Source organism: Terrapene carolina, unplaced genomic scaffold, assembly GCF_002925995.2.
Source record: "Terrapene carolina triunguis isolate 2854851 unplaced genomic scaffold, T_m_triunguis-2.0 Scaffold132, whole genome shotgun sequence".
Lineage (NCBI taxonomy): Eukaryota > Metazoa > Chordata > Testudines > Emydidae > Terrapene > Terrapene triunguis.
Genome location: NW_020664483.1, coordinates 18,870,221 through 18,890,696, shown reverse-complemented (window position 1 = coordinate 18,890,696; position 20,476 = coordinate 18,870,221). Strand labels below are relative to the sequence as shown.

Below are 20,476 nucleotides of genomic sequence, written 5' to 3'. Positions count from 1 at the left end.
CCGCAGGGGAGAGCGGTGGGCGGGGGGGCTGAGTGGGGTGGGGGGCCGGGCCCCCCCCCACTGCTCTCGCCTGCAGGGGCAGGAGGCAGAAGCTTGGTCCTGCTGCAGCCAAGCTTCCCCCCTCCCCCACTTCTTCCCCCAGCGTGGCGCTTTCCAGCCCCTCCACCCCTCCTCCTCCTCTCACCAGGCAGGCAGCGTGCCATTCAGAATCGGCTCGCGTGCTGTGTTTGGCACGCGTGCCATAGGTTGCCGACCCCTGGTCTAACATCTCATGTGCAAAATCGCCTCCCTGCTGTCACAATGTGTGTTCAGGAAAAAACCTGGAAGATGGATTTATTGATTCAAATGAAAGGCAGAGGCCACTTTAGGGAGAAAGCTGAGATGCAATCTCAGTATTACTTTGTAATAAGTAAGTCTTTAAAAAGACCGTGAATGGTGGATGTGCTATCAGGGCTGCTATTTCTCCTACGCATCTAGCTGAAGTGATGGCAATCAAAAATGCTGTCTTCGTGGACAGGTGTAAGAGTCCGCTCGGACCGGTTCTATTGCCCTTAGGCATAACAGATTATCTAAGCAGGTTCTCATGAGAAGGGTCCCTGAAGAGGGACAGGGAAGGAGGAATGGAGAAGGGATGTGAACTGAATGGTGTAGCCCTCGAAAATAATATCTAAAACCCATCTGTTAGAGGTTATATTCTCCCAACTGCTGTAAAAGAAAGTCAGGCAATTTCCGAAGGGCAGGTGAGTAGATGGTAGTGGATGTTGAAAGACATGGTTGTTCGGGTCCTCAACCAACCTGTCAAAAGTGCTTAGAAGAAGCAGTCTGAGAGTTCATGGATTTTGGTGCTGACAGCTTCAGCTTTTATATCCTGGCCCTCTTTTCCTGCGGCTCATAATAGCATTGTGATGGTGGGTATTGGGAAGTGATCTGTGTTCCATTTGAGAGCCATATTGCTTCTCTTTTGTTCCACAGTTTAGATTCCCAGGGAGCGCAACGTGGCACGGGAATCCTTCAGGGTGTGGAGAGAGGCATCAGGGTTTTATCAGCGAAGAGCTTGGGCCCTTCGAACAGGAGATCCTCAACTGTTGTATGCATCTCTTTTGGCAACCCTGAAAGGTATAACCAGGAAGCCTGCCTCATTACCACAGCCATGGAGACCGAAGCCATGGAGACCAAATGGGCTGCTGTGTCCAATGCTGTCTGTAGCGCAGTTCTGGCCACTAACTGGCCCTTGCTGACAATGGCCTGAAACTGCTCTTTTTGCACCTCCAGTAAATGTAGAAACAATGCCCTGAGTTTCCCATAATTGAGTTGAGTTGAGGGTGTTGGGAGGGATGTAATATTTCTTGTCAGCTCTCTTGCACATCAGTGCAATGGAGGGTGGTGACTGTCAGTTGACTTTGGCTGGATCTAGAATCGCCTTGTTAATGGGGAGGGCGATTCTGGATGAGGAGGAAGTATGTGGGCTATCCACCAGCTTGTGATGAGTATCTGCCACCTCCTGTAGGGGAATTTGCAGCTCATCCACCACCCTCTTTGTAAAGATGAGAAGGTTACTGATCTTGTGCAGTAACTGAGATTCTTCAAGATGGTTGTCCCCGTGGGTCCTCCACTTTAGGTGTCTTGGCGCCATGTGCTTGTAATCAGAGATTTGTGGTAGCAGTGCTCGGTTGGGCCACACACACGCTATACCCATCTCATGCCACTCCGAGTAGTTATATAGCAGTGCGCAGCCAACCATCCCCCAGTTCCTTTTCTACCTCAGAGAATCGACGTGAAACTCCGAAGTAGAGGGAAGAAGAGTGGGTAGTGGAGCACTCACAGGGACAACCACCTCAGTTACTGCACAAGATGAGTAAGCTCTTCTTCTTCTTCGAGGAGTGTCCCCATGGGTGCTCCACTTTAGGTGACTGTTGAGCAGTGCGAGGGGAGGGGCTTTGGTGTTGGTCTATTGATGATGGAAAACACTAAGTTCAAACTGAGCAGCTGCTGCTGTTTGTTGTTCTAAAGCACAGTGTTTAATGAAAGTATGGGCTGATGCTCTACAAATGTCAGTGATAGGTACATTACTGAGAAAGGCCACAGATGTTGCTAACGCTTTGGTGGAGTGTGTGCGAACTCCCGGTGGAGGTTGCAGATTGTTGTTTTGGTAGCCCAAATGGATACATCCATATATCCATTTGGATAGTCTCTGTTTTGAGATGCTTTGGCCCCTTGAGCATTCTGTTATGGAAAAGAATAGTCTAGGTGATTTTCTGAATGTTTTTGTTCTTTCTATATAGAAAGCTAATGCTATACGAAGTGTAGCATATGGAGTGAGGCCTCCCTCTCATCAGCGTGTGGCTCTGGGAAAAATATAGGTAAGTAGATGGGTTGATTTAAATGAAAAGGGGAGGCGACCTTGGGTATGAATTTAGAATGCGGCCATAGGATTACTTTATCCTTAAAGAATGTTGTATAAGGTGGGTGAGCCATTAGGGCACCTAATTCTCCCACCTGTCTTGCGGACATGATGGCAATGAGGAAAGCCACCTTCATTGATAGGTGAAACAAAGAGCAAGTTGCAAGGAATTCAAACAGTTTTTCCATGAGATGGCATAGAACAAGGTTGAGGTCCCAGATGGGAGTAGGGTTTCTTAGTGTGCGATAAGTGTTTTCTATGCCTTTAAGGAAGCGTTTAATCTTCAAGTGAGCAAATACAGTGACTCCGTCCACCTTGTCATGGAAGATGATGATGGCAGCCAAGTGTACTCTGATGGAGCTTGTGGATAGCACCAATTCCAAAGGCGTATTGCCTCTGTACACAGGGAGTATGATCGTGCTGCTCCCTCATGGCAATTTATATAGAACATGCATGCTATATTGTCCGTGAGGATCTTGATGACATTATTCTTGATTAAAGGAAGAAGTGCTTGCATGCATTTCAGACTGCCCTTAGCACCAATAAGTCTATGTGCAGGTTGGACTCCGCTGGAGACCAGTGGCCTTGGATCATATTGTTGTGTAGATGTGCCCCCCCAACCTACTAGGGAAGCGTCTATTGTGATTGTCATGGTTGGAGCTTTTTGTTGGAAAGGAACTCCTGAGCAGACGTTCTGTGGTTGTGTCCACCATATTAGCAAGTCTTTTACCCTGCGTGGCATTGTGAGGCGTTGGTAGAGAGAATGTCTGTGCGGTATATACGCTGTTTGAAGCCAGGCCTGCAAGCATCTCAAGTGGAGCCTGGCATGTTGTACAACAAAAGTTGTCGCTGACATATGCCCCGGAAGTTGTAAGCATGTTCTGGCGGATGTTTGTGGGCTATCCATCACTGTTGAAATTAGGTTGACCAAAGTGAGGAAGCATTGTTGGAGTAACATTGCTGTTGCTGTGAGATAATTGAGGTAGGCTCCTATGAATTCCAACTTTTGGACAGGAACCAGTATGGACTTTTGTACATTTATTTGCAGTCCTAGGTCTGTGAACAGGGTTATTGTGCTCTGTGTGGTGTTTATTCCTTTTTGCTGTGTTGGTGCCCTTATCAGGCAGTCATCTAAGTATAGAAATATCGTCACTCCTTGTCTGTGAAGGTGAGCTGCAATGGCAGCGAGAAGCTTGGAAAAAACTCTTGGGGCCATGGAAAGGCCAAAGGGTAGTACTCTATATTGGAAATGCTGTTTCCGTACAGTGAATGTTGTGTTCTCAGGAATTTGTTGAGTTTTCGTTAATTTCTGAGTTAGAAAGTAATGGGAATAAAAACCTCTCCCCCTGTGTTGTGATGGTACGAGTTCCACACCACATAATTGTACAAGGTGGTTTATTTCCTGTTGTAAGGGTCCTTGAAGAGGGATGGGGAAGGGGAGTAGGTAGGTGGGATAGAAATAAAGGGGATGGAGTAGCCCTTCTGGATAATCTCTAAAACCCATTTGTCTGTCGTGATGGTATTCCAGACTGGGCAGTATGGTGACAGACGGTCTCCGAATGGGCAGGGGATCATTTCTGGTTCTGGAATCAGAGACTGTGGAGTTCTCATGCCCTCGACCACACCTTCAAAATTACTGTCTGCAGGTTGATGGTTGAGACATCAAAGGTTGATCTTGGTTCTGTCGACATCGGTTTTGTGTGCAAATAATTTCTGACCTTCAAAGGGTAAGTCCTCAACCATGGCCTGGACCTTCCTTGGGAATCCGGAGAGATGGAGCTAGGATGCACGGCACATGACAATTGATGTGGCGATGGATCGTGCTGCCATGTCTGCAGAGTCAAGGGAAGCCTGGAGGGCCGTGCTGGTGATGAGACCCCCTTCGGAAATGTTTGCTTTGTACTGTTTCTTTTCTGTCATGTGGCACATTTTCAATAAAGGTTAACATTTTGGAGAACAGATTGTGTGTATATTTAGCCTGCAGGGCCGCATAGTTAGCTATGTGGAACAGAAGCGTAGCTAAGGAATAGGCTTTCCCCATGAAAAGTTTTAGCCTTTTCTAATGGGGTCGTTCAGGACTGGTGTTGTTTCCCCCTTTGATTGACCACCTCCACCACTAGGGAGTTTGGTGCATGGTGTGTGAATAAAAATTCAGCTCCTTTTGCTGACACATAATACTTTTTGTCAGATGTCTTACATGAGGGTGGTGAAGTAGCTGGAGTCTACCAGATGATTTTCGCAGGCTCCAGAATAGCATCATTTATCAGCAGGGCTATCTTTGCTGATGGGGATGCCTGGAGTATGTCAGTGAGCTTATGTTGGGCTTCTGGTAGCTGTGCCAACAAAATGTCTAGGGATTCAGCAACCCTTTTGAAGAGGTCCTGAAAGGATCTGAAAGCATCCCCCGTAGTAGGGGGTGATGACATTATGGTTTTGTCTGGTGACGAAGATGAGATGTGAGTAGGTGGCCAAGTGTCCTGTTCGGCTGTGTGCTCAAGTTCCTCAGCATCTTCCTGTGTTTCAGAGGGTGCCGGACAGCAGGTGAAGGGGACCGGCCTGTTCTGGACCTAGGCAGGCTAGCTGGACTGCGGTTTTGGGCCCTAGACATTGCCCATGGATCCCAGTACGACCAGTTACTTGGGAATGGTAGGAGGGTGGTGCCCGTGGGTGACCATATCATCCTCGTATATCTGCAGGTGGTTGTTGACAAGATGGTCCTGGCTTTGGTGAGGAAAGATGAGGAGTATATATTACTGCATCATCCTCTTCTTCCTTGTCACTGGAGACGGGGGGGCTGATCTGCAGGGAGTAGTCAGCTGGCTAGGTACCGATCTGGATGGGTACCCTCGGTGCCGAGTAGAGGAGATTCAGGTGTTGAAGCCACTACCAGGTCCGGATGTCTCATGAACTGCTGCGGTACCGTGAGGCTTGGTGCCAGAGATGGCACTGTGGACAGCCTGGGAGCATGAGTTGAAGCAGCTGGTGTCGAGGACTTAGAGCTGTGCAGCATACGTACAGCAAGTGGTGCCATTTTACTGCTCGGTGCTGAGATCTTCTTCGGCTCTGTGGGCGCCGAACTGGAAGGTTTCTCTTTGCTATGTGAACCTCCATTAGAGTGTGCCCACACAGAGTCTTTAGCTCTTCGGGAACACTCGGTGCTGGTGCCACCCTGTCCGATGCTCTTGGTGCCGTCGGTACCGGGGCAGATTTTTCTGTTGGAAATCACTTTCGTTTAGGCAATTCTCGGTGCGGAGATGTCTGCGACTGCTTTTTGGTAGCCCTTCTAGAAGTAGGCTCCTTGGCAGCCGATGTTGAAGTGGAGCCCCTGTCAGAGGCTGCCATTGGCGACTGTTGGCCAGGGGGTGACCTGGACTCGGAGTCAGAGGCTGGTCTGAGGGATTTCTCCATCATGAGGAGCTTCAGTTGGAGATCCCTGGCTTTTCTTGCCCTAGCTGTCATTTTTTTTGCAGTGTGGGCACTTTTGTGTAATGTGTGTCTTGCCAAGGCAGTGGACACATTGAGCCTGGCCAGTATGGATAGTCTGCAAATTAGGCAGCATTTAAAACCAGGTGAGCTGGGCATGCCTGAAGGAGCGGTCTCTTAGAGAAAAAAACAGGGGTAAACCCAGTTGAGGTAAAGGCTGTATGACTGCCGGAGAGGCAGGGATAGATAGGGAAGATACATTAAAAAAAAAAGTTTTTCTTTTAAGAAATTAAAGTAAGTCAATAGATATGAAAACTAACTACAACTAAGCTAACCTATCGCTATAAACTAACTACTATAAATCTTATCTGAGCTAAGAGAGGGCGCTGCTGATTGCTCTGACTCAAGCCAAAGGCGGTAGAGAAGGAACTGGGGGACGGTTGGTTGCGCACCACCATGTAACTGCTCAGAGCCGCGCAAGAAGGCTACAGTGCATGCGTGGCCCAACCAGGCACTGCTAACACAAATCTCCGATCATTCTTTTTACCCTTTTTTATTTTTTTTAAAAAGACATTAAAAGTCTGAACTACTAACACCACTAAAGAGGGGAGGTCCCCCATGAAAAGGGTGGGAAGCAGGAAATAAAGGTTCTTTTCTTTCTTTTTTTTTTTAATTCCAATGGGGTAAACGGAAACTCTAACTATTAAGGGAAATAAAGGAACTATGAACAACTACTACTTATGGTACTGACGCAGAGAATGAAGAAACAACTGCTCACTCAATTTGAGGCCAAAGGTTGTCAAGAAGGAACTTTGGGTGGTTTGCCTGCGCAGAGCTAGATAGCCTTGATGCAGCCTCTTGAGGGAGAGGACATGTGTGGGCCGAATGGACACTGCTACCTAAAATCTCCGATTAGAGGCGTGGGGCACAGATACACCTATAGTGGAGCACCCAGAGGGACACTACTAGAAGAACCGAAAGTTCTGAGTCAGAATGCTTCTCCACATATTGTACGGGAGGTGACAACCCCTCTTCCTGAATAGTAAAAGTCATAAGCAGTCAGTGACCCAGCAGATCTAGGTACCAAAATGAGTCTGGAGGTTGCAAGGAAGGCTCATTTGGTACCATGAGGTCTTTACAGCATTGGAACTCCTGAGGTACCAGGCCACAACAGAGCTTGGTACAGTCACCGAGGTTGTTCCCGATGCCATTGTCAGAGGCGCTGGTGTCAGTACCAACGGAACTGTGGATTCCAAGGAGGCCGCTCTCTTGGTAGCAGTAGTGGTCTTTGGCTCTGTGTCCTTTACCACTGAGGTATGGGACTTAGATGAAGACTTAGAGTGCTTCACAGTACCTGAGTATTCAGAGCCTCACTAGCACTCCTCTTGGGGCCTGAGGTCTCCGGTGACCTAAACCTCTTTGAGGAGGAACTCTCCGTTCTGCTCCTCTTATCCCACTCCGCAGTCTTTGAGTGGGAAGCTCTCTCTATTGCTGGAGCGATTATTGGTACCTCACTCGTGCAGAGTGCCAGAGACCGAGTCTCGACGCTGCCGTCCTCTTGAAAGATCTTGGGGACCATGCTCTTGACATAGACAGAGCACTAACAGAAATAGATGGTCCTTGGTACAGGGGGGTTCTCTGTACCCAGGTCCGAAGCCAGTCTTTTTTTATGAAAAAGAAAAACAGGAACAACAGTTCCAACAACTATAAGGTTTTAATATTCTACAACTACTAAATAACTAATAGTATCTACTATTATAAAGAGAAAACAGGCACACACTAAACTCCATCTCTGGCTGAGAAGGAACCGAGGGCAGTTCACTCGCATAGTCCTATATAGCCTTAATATTGGGCACAAGTATGTATACTGTGCATGTGCAGGCCAAACAGGCACTGATACCAAAAACCTACAACCAGAGGTGCAAGGCACACACATACCTGAAGTAGGGCACCCACAGGGAAACTACTTGAAGAATTTGCAATTTACAGCCATCTAAATGTCATTTTTCAATAAATGCGCATGTACCAACATTGTTATATTTTTATAGTGATATTTATTTTTTCAGTCCCCAGAAATGACAATATTATGTAAAAATTATGAGCAAAGGATCATAGATTAGAAAAGACCAATTTTAAGGGAAGTTTTCAAATTGCTTGCTCTCACTTAGTCATGTGTTGAAAGGGAGTAAGGAGTTCCCTGCATGTGCGACCTGCAAAAAGCCTCAGCAAAATAGCAACCCAGCTAACTAAGATGCTCTCTGTGAGTATGCAAGTTCTCCTAAAAGATCTCTATGTACACAAATTGGTCTTGCGGTATAAATGTCAGTATTCATGAGGGAGTTTGGGGTTTTGTCTTTTTATTTATGTAAGAAACACTAGACAAAGTTATTTGATGGAAATATATTGTAGCTGCTCTACATGACTTTTAAATAAATATCTATAGTTGGCTGTAATGTTATACATTTATTTAAAATAGCACAATTTTGAGTTTAATTCAGGAGTAAAAATTTCATCAAATGCAAGTTATCACATAATATTCAATTACTGTATTTGGAGTTACAATGACTTGGTTTGAACTTAAAATACTCATAATAATCAATCTCACAAAGGCAAAAGAAAATGACCCATTTTAATGAATGTAAATTAACTGTACCTACCTGACTGGCATCTTTTACATGTATGTTATCAATCAGTTTGCATAGCAACCAAAAATATTCCTTACAACCAGATCGTAACACTGGTTCTTCTTCATAATCCTCTATCTGTGAAAAGAAATGCCTTTTTATTCACAAATATAACTGACAAAAAACTTGCTTAACTTAAACTCTGATAAAACAAGATGATAAATCTATTAACTGCTATAGGACTTACTATTTCTGACTTAAATGAGAATGATGGAAAGCAGTTGCAATTCATATTTAACATAAAGCTGGAATGAATAGTTAAATTCTTACCCGGATAGGTTTCAATGCCTGAGCATCAGGAAGAAATTTTAATAATGTTGATGAGGCCAGTAGCAGAAAGGATCGATTAATTGAGTCTCCCCCATCCAAACCACAGAGAGATAATTTGTACAGACCATTACAGGACTCATGGCGAACTGCAGTCTTCAAGAAAATATTTCAAATAAAATCAAATTGTTAAAATAACACTGCATATGCGATTTCCTTTTTCACTTTTGTCTAATATATGTATATAAATAACAGTTCTCCAAATACTATTAAACAACGTAGGCAGAGTATATTTCTATAGAAGTATCTTTTATAAAGTGCAGAGGCGTCCAAACGATCTAAAAACTACAAACTTACTACTAAAACTACAAGAACTATTTACACTAAAATTGTCAGAAAAAAACACTAAGAGAAGGATTGCCAAACAATGAGGGGTTCCCAGCAACCATCACAGGCGGTAAAAGGGAACGGAAGGGGAGCAGGGTTGGCAGGGCCCTTTATAACAATGCTATGAGAATGCCACACCACAGGGTGCTGGAGCCAACCCAACAGATACCACACAAAGGGAAAAAATTCCGGCAGCTGTGCTGGGGTGCGTACACACGTACATTGGAACGGACATGTGCAAGAACTTGAAGAAGAGCAGGAGTTTATAATGGGAACTGATTAACTGTACACCTTTAACTGTCCATGTTGCAATTGGCACTTGCTATATTTTGACTAATGAAAGAAAAGTTAAACAGTCTTTTTTAAGTAATGGCATTAGTAGGCAAAACACTCCTCTGAATTCTGATGGAGTAACATCAGACGACACTAGGGCTGGATTTGGTCCATATTAATTATTAACTAATATGCAATGATCTCTCCATTATCTTACCTCTGGAATAAGAAGGGTAAGTTTCTTTAGCCAATCTTGTAAATGATCACTATCTGCCAGGCTGGATTTCACCAAAGAACAGCAGTGGGCCCAACTCACCAAGAGCCACATTGAATAATGAGTAACTAAAGGGATAAGAGGTGGAATAAAGTCACCATGTAATTGCTACATTAAAAAGCTTTTTGGGTTGAAAAGTCACAAAGGACAAAAGCATTTAACATATTTCTCTCACTTGTGATAATGAGTGACAAAAGACCCTCATTTTGGCATTTAGGATGCCGCCAAAGCTGAAGTAATATATCCATTTGGTTACTAAATGTTGATTCTCTTTCTTAATTACACTATACTAGCGAGACACCACTCTGAGGCACAATTCCTTCCCTGCTTCCCCACTGCTCAAGAGGTGGGAGGTAATTTGCTGATACAGCACTAAATTATGGCACTCCCTGAACCAGCTCAGCTCTTCCTACTCCTCTCTTCCCACCAGCTAAGGGCCAATTTCTGGCAGGTGATACACACAGGGTGTCAGAATTCTGGCTCCAAAATCTACAGATACACCGCTCTCAGGCCCTCGGTGACAGGATACAGAAGAGGACTCCAGAATAGGGCATAAGGCTAAGGGGAGATGCCTGTGTATTTGTGAACATATAAGCTGTAACTTGACAATGGCTCCTATACACAGAATTCTCACAGGAATAATCTCAGGGAGTTGAGGGGGGATTGCTGGCGGAGTCAAAGACTGCTGCCAGTCAAAATACAGGTGAATATTCATGTCACATTTACAGTCTTAATGTGAACCTATTTGGAAGGCAACAATTCAACAATTCCCCCAAGCAGCGTTCTCAAGCAGGACTCTGCTGTAAACTGAGCCTCGGGTTGAAGCTTTGTACATATCTAAAAGAATCTCCAGGGGAGATTTGTGGTGCAAATACTATCTGGCTTCCTCTGGGGATGGGAATCCCCACCTAGGGCACAGCAGGCTCCACTGACACACGGGAACACATCACTGCATTAGTTGGGATGAATGAAACCCATGGTCTGTAATAGTTGTACGATATTTTCGCTATCATCAATAAATAAAAATTAACTATTTTCTACAGCACTAACCTTCATGTCTTGATCTGTGATCAGACTGAGCTTTCAACACCCTGTGCAGGAAGAAAATCAAATCAATTAAATGTTACTACAGAACAAAATAAATATATTATACCTGGAAATGTAAGAACTGAAAATGTACTTTTCTCATATTCACTTAAAATATATTCTTCCTCTCATAAAGTATAATATTAAAAGTAATTTTACTCTCAAATGTGACTATAATGGCATTATAGGATTCCATGTTTATTGTCACTCAATAGCTTCCACATAAATTCATTTCAGTTTATAAATAAGACAGTTTTTCTAACTATTGAGCCTGAAAACTCAAGCTGGAATGAAAAAGTAAAGGTGCTTTCCTTTCTGGAGCTACCACATATCACCAACAACTGTAAGTTTGTTGATGCAACCTTATACAACAAATATAGAAGGTACATCTAAAATAGGCCAAAACACTAATTCTCAAAATGTAGTCCTCAGGTGGCATCATATATAAGTGTACACACACATTATCAACACCAAATAGCGAATGGGGATAGGAAAAGCACACAAGCAGTCAAACCAATAGCATTCAAGCAAATTTATTTTAATCTTTTCTCCTTCATACTGTCCTGTAATCAAGACCTGCTGCAGAGAGGGTATGGAAGTGGCTTTGGGAGGTGAGATGGTTCATGAAAGGATCATACTGTGGTCCATCATGTGAAATAAGTTAGAGAACCGCTTGACTAAATTAATGAGGAAGTATACAACCATAGTTTAGTTTTTTTCATACCTTTTATTCATTTTTGACCTTTGAAAAACCATAGATTTAAGTTTAAAGCTATCATGAAAATGCATACATTTTTTAAACCGTACTATATAAATAAAAAGTTATTGTACCTAGGTGCCAAGTTGTCATACGTATAAGCAACTGACATAAGTCGCTGAATCAAACTTGTTCCCTGGACAAGTACAAGGAATACCTTTAAAAATTGAAGTTAAAAGAAAAAAGTTAATATAACAATGGGGTTAGATTATACACATTATGTCAATTTTAAAACAAACCAAAAACTGTGTGGGTGAGAGTGACTATACAAGAGACATTGGTAGTTAAACAGTTTTGCATTATAATTCTCACTTATAGCCAGGGAGGGTGCAAGGATGTTTCGTGCCCTAGGCGAAACTTCCACCTTGCGCCCACCCCCCACGACCTGTGGCAGTTCTCCACCCTAAGGCGGCCCCCACTGCAGCAGCTCCCCCCCCCCGCCCTGAGCCCCCTCCCCACGGCAGCGCCCCTCCCCCCCGTGGCAGATCCCCAGGTAGCCGTGCCCAGGGAGCCGTGCGGCAGCTCCCCGCCCCAGCTCACATCTGCTCCGCCTCCTCCCCGAGCACGCCGTCGCCGCTCCACTTCTCCTGCCTCCCAGGCTTGTGGCACCAATCAGCTGTTTGGCGTCACAAGCCTGGGAGGGAGAGAAGCAGAGCGGGGCGGCATGCTCAGGGGAGGAGGCGGAGCAGAGGTGAGCTGGGGCGGGGAGTGGTTCCCCTGCGTGCCCCCCCCCCTTACTTGCTGCAGGCGGCCCTCCCCATGCTCCCCTGCCCCAGCTCCCTCCACCTAAATGCCGACAACCAGGGCGGCCGAAGATCCGGCCGCCGCGGTCGCCGCCGAAGGACCCGAAATGCCGCCCCCGAAATGCTAGCGCCCTACGCGACCGCCTAGCTCGCCTAATGGGTTGCACCGGCCCTGCTTATAGCAGGACCAAAATCCCTATATTTTACACTTTTTGACTTTTTTCAGACACCAAATTTGACAGTAAAACTTTTCAAGGAATATTTGAGTTTTCTGTGTAATTCTTGCATTAATTCTATATCTTTTGCAACAGAAACTTTTTAAAATTATTCAAGTTGAGACTTGGTTTTCTGATATTTCCATGGATTCCTCTAACTCAATAAATGTATGTTCCATTTAAGGCTATTTTCATTCATTACCTCATCTTTACCTTAGTCATAGACTATATAGTGGGGATTAAAATAATCAAATTTAAAAGTTATTTTTAAAATTTGTCAAACTAATCCTAGGTTCACCAATGGAAGCTAGAGAGACCTGAAGTTACAAAAATAACATACTATGATAGTGACTAGATAATCCATTATCTAATCTTGCATTAATAACAAATCTATGTTTCTAGCCATCATTGTCGTGAATAAAACCTTGAAAACATGAACAGAATGTAATTGTGGTTTCCTTCTCAGCTATGAGGGCTAGAAACCTTCCCCCCCCATTCCACCGAAAGAAAATCTGGAGAGACTCTTCTGGAACAACCAAGTAACAGGTACATTAGATGACAAAAACACCTGTCAATGATGATTATGACAAAGATAAAACATTTATGACTAACAGCATTAATAAATCAAATAATAAAACCTTAATAAAATTTTAAAGTAGTCTATGCTATACAGGTTGCTACAGTCTCAAATTCTATTTTGCCTAAGACTTAACTCTCCCAGAAGTGTGATGTGCTGGTCTTGCAAACAATGTTTAACAATACCAAACAGGATATCTGGCTACAATTCATAATTCTAGTCTATCGTTCCCCAGATGTGCAGACAGTAAACTCAGCACCTATATGGTAAGAATGGCTCACACGCTCAACAGCAATTTATCCTCAGTGAGTCTCTCTCTAGCCATTTGAGGCCCGAATGATATTGGCCAAGTTTCAGGTGTGCCTGTATGCACCCGGGGAGGTAATGGGGAGGACAGAGTTTGTTATGAACAGCCAAGAGTGATGAAAAGCATATGGAAGAAATTTACCTCGCTCACCAGAGTTTTACAACTACAGAATAAATATGTTTAATATTATGAAGTCACTCTAGTATTAAATTATGGTTAAAATTATTGAGGTCTTACTTCCATTCTAAAACCCTATTTTCAGTTGCTTTTAAGAGATAACTTGAGGTAAAAAATTCTTGCTTGTTCTCAGTCCATTAGTCTTTTTTTAAATTGACTATAGAAGTCTATTTAACTCTTTTTGAGTTGCCTGATGTTTAAAAAAGGAAATACTGATTTTGACAGCTGAGAATTTTTTCTGACTCATTTTTACTCTTTGGATAATTAAACTCTTCTGTAAAATAAAGCGTAGTTTGGACATTGTCTTCACTTTATACAAAATCATTTTACATACTTGAAGAAATTTGAAGGAGTTGGTTCCTAAGTCATGTTAAAAAATAAAATAAAAAAACCCAACAGGACCTGAGATTTTGGAAAACTGAGATCTTATCCAAAAGGTGAAACTATTTTGAAAAATACTACAACTACTTAAAGATTATGTGCTGAATCCCCCAAACCAACAGTGAGAATGGAAATGTAAGTATATTTCTGATGTTTAGATTTTCAGAAAGCCTTTGGACAAGGTTCCTCCAAAGGCTCTTAAGCAAAGTAAGCTCTGCAGGGATAAGAGGGAAGATCCTCCCATGGATGAATAAATACTTAAAAGATCGGAAACAAATATTGGAATAAATTGTCAGTTTTCAGAATGGAGAGAGGTAAATAGGGGTGTCCGCCAGAGGTCTGTACTGGGACCAGTGCTGTTCAACATATTCATAAATGATCTGGAAAAGGGGGTAAACAGTGAGGATACAAAACTACTCAAGATAGTTAAGTCCAAAGCAGACTGAGATGAGTTACAAAGGAGTTACAAAGGAATCTCACAGAACTGGGTTACTGGGAATCAAAATTGCAGATGAAATTCAATGTTGATAAATGACAAGTAATGCACATTGGAAAACAGAATCCCAACTATACATATAAAATAATGGGGTCTAAATTAGCTGTTACCACTGAAGAAAAGAGATCTTGGGGTCATTGTGGATAGTTCTCTGAAAACATCCACTCAATGTGCAGCGGCAGTCAAAAAAGCCAATAGAATGTTGGGAATCATTAAGAAAGGGATAAATAATAACACAGAAAATATCATATTGCCTGTATATAAATCCATGGTATGCCCACAGCTTGAATACTGCATGCAGATGTGGTTGCCCCATCTCAAAAAAGATATATTGGAATTAGAAAAGGTACAGAAAGGGCAACAAAAATGATTAGGGGTATGGAACAGCTTCCATATGGGGAGAAATTAATAACACTGGGACTTTTCAGCTTGGAAAAGAAACGAGGGGGGGGGCTATGATAGAGGTCTATAAAATCATGACTAGTGTCGAGAAAGTAAATAAGGATGTGTTATTTACTCCTTCTCATAACACAAGAACTAGGGGTCACCACATTGAAATTAATAGGCAGCAGGTTTAAAACAAATAAAAGGAAGTATTCCTTCACACACCGCATAGTCAACCTGTGGAACTCTCTGCCAGAGGATGTTGTGAAGGCCAAGACTATAACAGGGTTCAAAAAGAACTACATAAATTAATGGAGGATAGGTCCATCAATGGCTATTAGCCAGGATGGGCAGCAATGGTGTCCCTAGCCTTTGTTCGCCAGAAGCTAGGAATGGGCGACAGGGCATGGATCACTTAACAATTACCTGGTCTGTTCATTCCCTCTGAAGCACATGGCATTGGACACTGTCAGAAGACAGGACGGTGGGCTAGATGGATCTTTGGTCTGATCCAGTATGGCTGTTCTTTTGTTCTTATTTTTTGTTTTGTTGCATTTTTGGTTTTGTGAAAAGCAGTTCCTCTGCAACTGCTTTTTTTACTTGGTGTAATACCCACTGATGACAATCACCCCAGTAGTAGTTTCACAGCCCAGTAACAATCCACTGGTAGTGGACATGATTGTCACCAAACAATGCTAGAACCTGCTTGTGAGGTCACAGTAAGTCCTTGCCCTTCCAACAGTTCACTGTTTTTAACGTTATTAATATTAATATGTTGTCCTCTTTAGCATGAAAAATAAAATATGAAAACCAAGCTTAAAAAAATATGTTACTGTTGGGGGTGGAAGAATAATAGGGACTTAACAGGTAGGTTCTAGCACTGTTCAACACTGGGTGTGATGGTGCCAGCACAATGCATGATGGGCCATCTTCAAAAGTACGAATTGATGGGAGGAAACAAAAGATAAAAACAACAAGGAGTCCGGTGGCACCTTAACATGCATCTGAAGAAGTGGGTTCTTTACCTCCGAAAGCTTATGCCCAAATATATCTGTTAGTCTTTAAGGTGCTACCAGACTCCTCGTTGTTTTTGTGGACACAGACTAACGCGGCTACCCCTCTGATACTTGAAACAAAACATAAAAAGTAATCATCAGAAATACCCATTTACTGTGGCTCTTTGGGACATTCTGCACATAAACCTGGACTTCTAGCTTTTTAAAACTGCACATCTTTAATCTAATTTTATTTAATTATTTTATTTCCTGATATGTCACCTCTAGCGTTTAGATTAATTTTTTAATAATTGTTTTTCACTACACTATTTCCTCATATTATTAAAAAGTAATAATAGTTTATACTTCATATCCCCCTTTGACTGATAAAAGAAAACATGTGGGTGTTTGTACGTATATATACTTTGTTTCTTACCTCTGTGAGACGAGGTATATGAAGGCCCTTTACATGATCTCCTGCAGTCTTCCTCGATTTGCCTGGCCAAGTTCTTTTCCTGTGACTCTCTGCTACACCAGACCAGGCAAAGACATCATGATAAGCTAAATCCAAATCTGAGGGATCTACTGCAAACTGGCATATCAACTTCAGCAAGCAAGCAAGACAGTCTAGCTGCCACTGTGGATAAGAAGAAAATGCAATTTTCCTTTTTCACAAATTCTAGTAATTCTTTGTCTATTTTGGAACTTGAAACACAAAACTTAAATGTCCTACAAAGCTAACAACTAAAGCACTAATTGGCAAGAGCTAACAAGACTTGTACTAGACAAGTCTACTACTCTACACTACTAGAGTCTGGGGCTGGTATTAAAATCTTTTATTTCTTACAAAGAGAGTATTTTCAAGAACTAGTCCAAATTACGGGTACAGTTAAAAGATGCTATGATATTCTGTGTAGAAGATTCAGTTTTACAATCTACAGCATTTTCTGGCACTTACATTTAACTTGGAAAGCAATATTTAACATGGTTTGTTACTCTTTTAAATTAAACACAATTACTTATATAGAGACAAACTACACCTCTACCCTGATATAACGCGACCCGATATTACATGAATTCGGATATAACGCGGTAAAGCAGTGCTCCGGGGGGGCGGGGCTGCGCACTCCGGTGGATCAAAGCAAGTTCGATATAACGCAGTTTCACCTATAACGCGGTAAGATTTTTTGGCTCCCGAGGACAGCGTTATATAGAGGTAGATGTGTATATTAAAAATACCATTTTGTATTGTAATGTCACAAAGAGATGAAAACCTCTCATTCACTCAGTAGTTTCTGATTTTTCTTTCCTCCTATTTCCTTCTGGGACTTGATCTCCAAGGATCTCATATGTACTATTACTCGTGCATGTACATTTGCCCAGCACAACCAGCAGGAGTTGTATCATACAAGCAAAACTAACACAATCATAGGCCCAGATCATACAAACCGATATACTAGCATAGCTCTCTATACCCATTCAGAATCCCATTGAAATCTCTAAGACTTTACCCAGATGCAGGAGTCTACACTAGAATATTTATTTGCACGATCAGTGCCTTAGTTGCACTTTACTACTCCTCCTCTTGCAAACCTAAATGCAAGATCAACTAAGGCACTAATAGAATCTTCGGCTTATGCTGGGAATGGAGAGAAATATAGAGTATCTCCCTTCTCCTGACCCTGCTCCAGAAAGAGCACCAACAGATGCCAAGCATCATGAGAGAGCTAGAGAAGTGTATATCACAAGTATTTATACAGATTCAAAAGAGAAAAAACTGAAAAAACAAAGCTCAAAAATATTATTCTCCTTCCATAAAAAATAAAGATTGTTTTTTTCAGTATGGGATACTTTAAATATCCTAAACACTGAAACATACACAAGCCATGACACTTTATATTTATTACATGACAAAATGCTGACATTGAAAACAAACAGCTAAAACAAACTCAGTCTAACAAACACAAACGAAAAGAAATCCACACTGCAAAGTAATATCCAACATAAGGAGAGTTTATCTCACATTCATTGATAGATGAATAGTGATAAGATACATAATTTCATAGAATCACAGGACTGGAAAGGACCTCGCACTCAAGCCAGGACTAAGCATTAGCTCATCTCTGACAGGTGTTTAAACCTATTCTTAAAAACCTCCAGTGACGGAGATTCCACAATCTCCCTAGACCAGGGATTGGCAACCTTTGGCACGCGGCCCACCAGGGTAAGCGCCCTGGCGGACCGGGCCGGTTTGTTTACCTGCCGTGTCCGCAGGTTTGGGCAATCGTGGCTCCCATTGGCCGCAGTTCACCGCTCCAGGCCAATGGGGGCTGTGGGAAACGGCGCGGGCTGAGGGATGTGCTGGCCGCCGCTTCCCGGAGCCCCCATTGGCCTGGAGCAGCGAACCACAGCCAGTGGGAGCCACGATCGGCCGAACCTGCGGAAGCGGCAGGTAAACAAACCGGGCCACGTGCCAAAAGTTGCTGATCCCTGCCCTAGACAATTTATTCCAATGCTTAACTACCATGAAATTTGGGAAGTTTTTCCTAATGTCCAACCTAAACCTCCCTTACTGCAATTTAAGCCCACTGCTTCCTGCCCTATCCTCAGAGGTTAACAAGAACAATTTTTCTCCCTCCTCCTTGTAACAACCTTTTATGTACTTGTAGACTGTTATGATGTCCGTCCCCCCTGCCCCCCTTCAGTCTTCTCTTCTCCAGACTAAAGAAACCCATTTTTTTCAGTCTTCCCTCATGGGGCATGTTTTCTAGGCCTTTATTCATTTTTGTTGCTCTTCTCTGGACTTTCTCCAATCTGTCCACATCTTTCCTGGAACTCAACACAATACTCCAGCTGAGGCCTTATCAGAATAAAGTAGAGGGGCAGAATTGCTTCTTGTGTCTTGTTTAAAACACTCCTGCTAAGACATCCCAGAATGATGTTTGCTTTTTTTTGCAACAGCGTTACACTGTTGATTCATATTTACCTTATGATTAAGGCTAAGATTTTGTCATGGCTATTTTTAGTAAAAGTCATGGACAGGTCAAGAGCAATAAACAAAACATGGCTACCCCCGATACTCAAAATAGACAGTATCTACTGCTTCCTCTCTATCCACAAATCCATGCTGATTGTTACTTATCACCTTATTAACTTCCAGGAGTTTGCAAATTGATTGCTTAATTATTTGCTTCATTATCTTTCCAGGTACTGAAGTTAAACTGACTGGTCTGTAATTCCCCAAGGTTGTACTTATACCTCTTTTTATAGATTGGCTTTATATTTGCCCTTTTCCAGTCCTCTGGAATCTTTCCCATCTTCCATGAGTTTTCAGAGATAATCACTAATGGCTCAGACATCTCCTCAGTCTGAGTATTCTAGGATGTATTTCATCAGGCTCTGGTGACATGAAGATATCTAACCTATCTAAGTAATTTTTAACTTGTTCTTTCCCTATTTTAGCCTCAGATCCTACCTCATTTTCTCTGGCATTCACTATGTTAGACATCCAATCGCTACTAAACTTTCTAGTGAAAACGGAAACAAAATGAAATGAATGAACAAAATATATGAAAACTAACACCAATGTGCACTGTTAGGGAATTTCCTTATTAACCCCTTGACTGTAGTGGTAGTGATTTCTCTCAATGCCAACAATGGGTTATGTACCAAGAAATAAACACACTACTGCTTTAAAGTCAGGTTAAGAAGTACAGGTTTCCCCTTGAAACCACCCATCAACCTCCCTTTTAAATATATATTTGTTTTCCAATATTCTGACCATGTTATTGCAAACTTAAGCTCTGATCCCACAATCAGGTCTGTGCAGATGCAAAGCTCTGCATGCATGAATCCAGTACCTTACTCCAGAAAATAGTTTCCAATCTGGGGGTTAGGGTGTATTATTTTTTAGTTATACAAACCAGCACATTTTTTCTTAGGACTACAGAAAAAATAACAAATAAAATAACATACAGAAAAGATATAAAAGTGTGGTCACAAAATAGCAAAAAGTCAGAATGATAAAAGTAGTAATGTTTTTAAAAGGGAAATTAAAACTGCAATTATCCAACAATTTACATTTCCCCCAAAAAGAATACTATATTGTTAGTGTTTATTGGCATCAATTTAGCAGCTGGTTTGTATCCATTACAGATGGAAGCACTCAATAAACTAGTTTCAATGCACAATAATTGGCTTATGAGCAATACCTTTCATTGTTCATTTTATATTGTTCATTTCTTCTCTTTTTCTACAGAAAAGGTGCAAGTAAATATAACAAAGGCTGCTAGCAATGGAAGCACTCAAATGGGATAGCTACCTTATAGCTGGTTAAAACACTGACTTGTCACCTACCACAGTCCATGGTTCCTGCTCTTTAGGCTCTAGAATTCCCGAATTAAAAATTTCTAACAATTGTTGAAGCCCTCCAGCAGCAACAAACTGTAAGTAAATTACGATAATGTAAGAAAAATCAGGTACATAATGTATTTTAAACTCCTTGTCTCAGTTACAAGATACACAATTAAAATCAGAAATAAAACATTGATAAACTATGCAGTTACTTATTTTTTGAAGGACATGAGAAAAATTTGTATAAAAATATAATGAACTGAGAGGCTTGACTTTGGCAAAAAACACTGAAGTTA

The 20,476-nt window shown here is 42.2% G+C and overlaps 1 protein-coding gene across 1 annotated transcript in view; it reads right to left on the bottom strand.

The window, feature by feature from the left end:
• The window catches only part of USP34 (ubiquitin specific peptidase 34), a 257,649-nt gene that overhangs the window by 106,261 nt on the left and 130,912 nt on the right, over positions 1-20,476 (bottom strand). Inside the window, exons 32-38 of the mRNA XM_029911897.1 lie at positions 20,184-20,270; positions 16,264-16,464; positions 11,627-11,709; positions 10,760-10,800; positions 9,653-9,777; positions 8,779-8,931; positions 8,482-8,586 (exon numbers count right to left, since the gene is read on the bottom strand). Of these exons, the coding sequence (XP_029767757.1) occupies positions 8,482-8,586; positions 8,779-8,931; positions 9,653-9,777; positions 10,760-10,800; positions 11,627-11,709; positions 16,264-16,464; positions 20,184-20,270 (795 nt within the window). The remainder of the gene's footprint in view (positions 1-8,481; positions 8,587-8,778; positions 8,932-9,652; positions 9,778-10,759; positions 10,801-11,626; positions 11,710-16,263; positions 16,465-20,183; positions 20,271-20,476) is intronic.